The following is a 6,000-nucleotide window of genomic DNA, read 5'->3' as shown; positions in this document are numbered from 1 at the left end:
GTCTCAACCACTAGACCACCAGGGAAGTCCCAAGTTTCTTACTTTTTTGAGCTTTTTGGAATTTTTTAATATTAACAAGCTTTAACAACTGTCTTTACCCAAATGATAGAAAATTCAAGCAGAATCAATGAGAGACATTTCCAAGCCCTCACAGGCATAGGCTTACTAAACCAGAAATATGTTTTAATGCTCTGTGCATTCCATGCTCTGTATCCTGCTTAAGATCCAATGCTTTCATTTAAAGTTTCCATCCCATTTTGAATCTGAACTCTTATCAGAGCTATTAAGTAACAAAACGAGACATCATTAATAAGACAGGAGATACCAACCTCTGAGATGGCTTTTCGGACAGCACTCCAATGAGAATCGGTTCTAGGGAGAAACGGTAGCTAGGTTAGTGCACAGAAAGGTTATGCCTATTCACTCAATTAGCGAATTTCATTAATCAAAGAACAAAGTATATAATTGTAACTTCTGAAAACCTAAAAGAGTCTACCTGAAACTAAGCATAATATCATGTGCTAACAATAATCACCAAGTTAAAGTTGTAATGATCTTAAGCAAACAGTAATATGAAAAGCCCTGCTCCCAAACTATAAGCTGTTTCCATTTCAAGAAATTCTTGAATTACTTATAATAGTAAAAATAAACAAATAAAACGTTTCCTAAACCTACTTTGAGGTCCCCTCACACCTTTTTACCTTTGTTTAACTTCCGCTCCTTCTGCCGTTTCATCCCCTACCTCTACATCTTCTTCACTGCCTTCTTCACTAGACTCCTGGCCTTCTTCTTTATTATAGGGCTGAAAAATTATTGAAATATGAAGTACTTTTTACCTAATGCAAAAATCAACCAATAAACGTACTTTCAGAAAGGCTCAAGTGTAGATAGGGATTTAGTATATGATGGGCATATAAAAAATCAGTGGAAAAAGATTTCAATACATGGTTGATAATGTCACTATATGAAAAAATTACAATGACAGAGGTAGAAAACAAGTTTAATAAAAATAAATGCCGGATGGGACTTATTCAAATGAAAAAAAAAAGAAGAAAAGATACAAAAGCAAAAAGAACTATAGAAGTGTTAGAAGAAAATAATCGTTTTTTTTTTTCTTTTTCTTGGCCACGCCACATGGCATGTGGATCTCAGTTCCAAAACCAATGATCAAACCTGCGCGCCCTGCAGTGGAAGTGCAGAGTCTTAACCACTGGACCTCCAGGGAAGTCCCAGAAGAAAATAATCTTGAGATTCGAAAGCCCTTTCCAGTCATGATACCAAAACCATGGAACACTGATTTAACTACATAAAAAAATAAAACATGGCTGAAAGTCAACAAAGAAGATATCCGCCACAAGTTCCTAAGGGTTGATATCCTTATTATCAAGATATTACAAAAACTCTCATAAATCAATATAATTTTCAAAACTCCCTTAGAAAAATGAACTGAAAAGGCAATTTACAAAGAAGAAATAGAAATGGTCATAAAGCAAATGAAATCATGCTCAACCTCACTAGCAGTACAATAAATAAAAAACAATAATGAGCCTTTTGGGTTTTTTTGGTCTATCACACTGGCAAAAAGATTGATGACAACCATCACTGGCAAATGTGTAGACAAACAAGCACTCTTGGCTGCTGGAGATGGGAGTCCAAATAGGCATAACTTTCCTAAAAGGAAAAATGGCAAATTCAGTCAAAACACAAAGGTGTAAACCCTTTGCACCAGCAATGAGCATTTAGGAATTTATTTAAGGGGAATAACCAGACAGTCTACAAGGTATATGTGCAGACTGATCACAACACTGGGTCTTCTTTTCTAACAGAATCCCTGATTATAGCAATGAATCAGCTAAAAGACTACATTTTCCAAGCCCTCCTTGCAGCTAGGTGTTGTCAAGAAACTAAATTCTGGCCAAGGAGATATAACTGGAAGTTTTTTGTGTAACTTCCAAGAAACCTTTAAAAGACTGCAACTCATGCCTTTTGACTTCTTCCCCTTTCCTCTTTCACTGCTTGGAATTGTTAATAACGAAAGATCTAGCAGCCAACCTAAGCTAAAGAGATAACAATCCTAGGAAGAGCTGCTCGCACCTACCCACAGGGTAAAATATTAGATAGGGCCTTACCGTTCCTTGACTGCTCATCTCCACACTTCCTCCACACACAAGAGAAATATGCTTCTACCTTATTTAGGCCACTATTTTGGAGCCCTTCTGTAACTCATAGCGGAAGCTAATCTCACCTTCTTTGCAATGTCATTTATAGTTATTATAGGTTGGAAACAACCTAAATGTCCATCTAAATAAGACTGGAATACTATGCTACCATTGAAACAGATGACCCAGAACCGAGTTGGGCGATAGGGCAGGCACTCACCACCTGTGCCTACTGACACTTGAAATGTGACCAGTCTAAACTGAGATGCGCTATTTAAGTGTAAAATACACACTAGAATTTGAAGACGTAGCGTTAAAAAAAAAAAGGATTTTAAAATATTGGTTATATGTTGAAATGAGATAATACGTTTGATATATTGGATAAAATAAATTATTAAAAATAATGTCACTGGGCTTCCCTGGTGGTGCAGTGGTTAAGAATCTGCCTGCCAATGCAGGGGACACGGGTTCGAGCTCTGGTCCGGGAAGATCCCACATGCCGCGGAGCAACTAAGCCCGTGCGCCACAACTACTGAGCCCATGTGCCACAACTACTGAAGCCTGCGCGCCTAGAGCCTGTGCTCCACAACAAGAGAAGCCACCACACTGAGAAGCCCGCACACTGCAATGAAGAGTAGCCCCCGCTCGCCACAACTAGAGAAAGCCCGCGCGCAGCAACGAAGACCCAACGCAGCCAAAAATAAACAAATTAACTAAAAAAAAAAAATTAATAATGTCACCTGTTTCCCTTTACTTTTTAAAAATGTGTGTGGTATAATAAAAATACACATTTGGTCTTTACGCCCAGTTCTTGGCACAGAGTTCCTAAAACTCTTAGAATTTCCTGAGTGACAGGAGTGTCTTTTGTTATTCATAACAAGCCCCTTTCAAATATACTTGAGTTTATGCTCATGAGGTCATGGCTTGGGGAGGGGTGGGTGCTGGTGGCCAGAGGAACCAGTGATTAGAAGGTGGAAACTTTTAGTGCCCCCCACCCCCTCACCTTCAGGGAGGGAAAAGGAGCTAGAGATTGAATTTAATCACTGAGGCCAATGATTCGATCAATCGTGTCTATGTAATGAAACCTCCAAAAAAACCCCTAAAAGACAGGGTTTAGGGAGCTTCTGGGTTGGCCATCACTTGAAGTGCTGGCAGGGTGGTTCCAGGAGCACATGGAAGAACCAGGTCCCACTCCCTCCCTCTCCCAGTACCTTGCCCTGTGCACCTCTTCCATTTGGCTGTTCCTGAACTATATCCTTTATAATGAACTGGGAAGCAAAAGTGAGGTGTTTCCTGAGATCTGTGGGTCCCTCTAGCAAATTATTGAACCTGAGGAAAGGTGTGGGAACTTCCAAGTTTAGAGCTGGTCACTCAGAAGCACAGCTAGCCCCAGGGACTTGTGACTGGCATCTGAAGTGGGGCAGTCTTGCAGGACTGAGCCCTTACCTTGTGGAGGTCTGTGCTAACTCCAGGAGCTAGTGTCAGAATTGAACTGAATTGTTGGATACCTGGTTGGTTTCAAAGAATCAATGTGGAAAAACAACATGTATTTGGTGTCAGAAAAAAAAACACACAGTTGGTGTTAGAAGTGGTGTGAAGAAAAACAAGACAGCTCAGTGTCATTACTAGAAAATTTTAAATTACATTTGTGGTTTGCATTATATTTCTATTGGACTGCACTGATCTGTACATATTGGCACAGAAAATGACCATGCCATATTATGAAATGTGAAAGAAATAGGCCATAAACATGCATATATAGTATGTCCACATCTTAGTAAAGGATCATATATTTGTGGAAGTTAACACAAAGTTAACTGTGGTTTTGTTTCACAACAAATAATAAATGCCTATTAATTTTTATGATCAACATTAATCCACAGAACATCTTCATTGTGGGATAACATTCTAGGGCTCAGCTACATAAGAGCACTTCACAGGTCCCCAGAACTATAATACACAGTATTTTTCCCATGCTCTGTCCCTCTAAAATTGAGGCAAATTCTATATCTTAAGTCATTCACTAGTCAATTGATCAAAGACTACATCTTAGTTTTTTCTTATAAATGAAAAAATGTCTTGAAGAAGAAAAAGGAAAGAATAAACAAAAAAGACTAACCTCCAAGTACGTTCTGGGAATAAGACCTTTGTTTCCTTTGGCATTCTTAGCCATCCACCAACCATCGGGGTTTTTTTCAATTATAAGGAGAATCTCCCCTTTCTTAAAGAAAATAAAAGTAAAAATTTTTTAATTAAAATTTACCCCTAAATTCAGAATTATCAACATGAAAACTATTTTCAAAAACAGAAGAGCGTCTACTCTTTTTACCATTTTACTACCAGGTAACTTTGATAACAGAATTTCGCCTGACTACCGCTTGTAAATCTTAATTATCACTTATTTTATTTAAACAGATTGAGTCTTTAGAAAGTTAATATCAGGAATATCGAATCCAGGAATACAGGTAGAGTTTTCTTACTATGTTAGGTACGAAAATTTACCCTTCGGTTAGCTTCCAGTCTGTTTCTACTACCTTAAATGTAAGGTCTCCGACTTCCTGAGCCGTAAAATCTCCAACAGCAATGTATTCTCCACTTGTGGCCTCTTCATCTTCTTCTTCTTCTTCTTCTTCATCTTCTTCAGCAGAATTGTTGTCATCGTCCTCTCCTTCAGTAAGCGCCCCAGTTCTGCAAAAAATAATTCTTTGACAAGGGTCACCTGAAATAACGTATAAGAACAGCTCCAGATTGAGTACGAGTATCATCGTCCTCTCCTTCAGTAAGCGCCCCAGTTCTGCAAAAAATAATTCTTTGACAAGGGTCACCTGAAATAACGTATAAGAACAGCTCCAGATTGAGTACGAGTATAAAAATTCTACATACAGAACTGGCCTATATTTGGAAGCGGCAAATAAAGGGAAAAAAGGGAAAGTGCAACTAACAGTTTCTACTATCTAGCAAAGAGTATGTGACCGAGGAACTGAGAGTGATGAGGAGTTAATATATCTGAGGAACGTATGTGACCTGGTGAAGCATGTGTTGGACTTGAGGCCAAGAGACTTGCACTGAAATCTTGGATTCATCCATTCAGCAGATGCTGCTTGAGCATTATTGTACAGTGATTAGAGCAGAGGCTCTGCGTTTAAGCTCTGGTTCTATCTCCTTCTCATTGAGTGACCTTGGATAGGTTTCTTTTAATCTCCCCATTTCTCATTGGTAAAGTGGAGATAATAATAAAACCTGCCTCATAAGGTCATCATGAAGATGAGAGGAGTTACAAACTTGCAAAGTGTTTACAACAGTGTCTGCAGGCTTTCAATAAAAGTCGGCGATGATGATGATGATGATGATGATATATGTCAGGTTCCATGTCAGACACAGTAGATACAGAGATAAAAGAGACACAATTCCCTGTCCTCAAGGAGGACAATGAAACAATCTATCAGACGGATAAGTACTATACAGTTCAACAGATACTGCGGTAGACGTAAACACAGGATACTAAGGAAGCACACAAGAGGGACACCTAACCTCGACTGCATGGGTGGGGATCAGAAAGGCTTAGAATTAGGTCTTGAGGGATGAGTTGGAATTAATCATGTAAAAGGGGAGTAGAAAGGTAAGGAAGGGAGTGGAGAAAGGAGGCTCAAGATCAGGGAACCTCAAGTAGCTCACGAGTGGCAGGACGAGGCTTGGGAGAAATAAGCAAGAGATGAGATTGAAAAGAGGCGAGCAGAACGCAGCCCATGTGAGCTTATCTCTAAAGGTATTCCCTAAAAATGAAGGAAGGGAAAGGCATGATCTGACCTGCACTTCAGGAAGATGATCAGGGTGTCACGTG

At 39.2% G+C, this 6,000-nt stretch overlaps 1 protein-coding gene across 1 annotated transcript in view; it reads right to left on the bottom strand.

Annotated features, from left to right (window-relative positions):
• NPHP1 (nephrocystin 1) overlaps positions 1–6,000 on the bottom strand; it is a 106,214-nt gene that overhangs the window by 80,226 nt on the left and 19,988 nt on the right. The window contains 4 exon segments of the mRNA XM_024129833.3: positions 330–372; positions 702–802; positions 4,279–4,380; positions 4,694–4,847. Coding sequence (XP_023985601.1) covers positions 330–372; positions 702–802; positions 4,279–4,380; positions 4,694–4,847 — 400 coding nt within the window.

Source organism: Physeter macrocephalus, chromosome 12 (assembly GCF_002837175.3).
Source record: "Physeter macrocephalus isolate SW-GA chromosome 12, ASM283717v5, whole genome shotgun sequence".
NCBI lineage: Eukaryota > Metazoa > Chordata > Mammalia > Artiodactyla > Physeteridae > Physeter > Physeter macrocephalus.
Note: the sequence above shows the minus strand (reverse complement) of the source record. Positions and strands in the feature narration are given on the sequence as shown.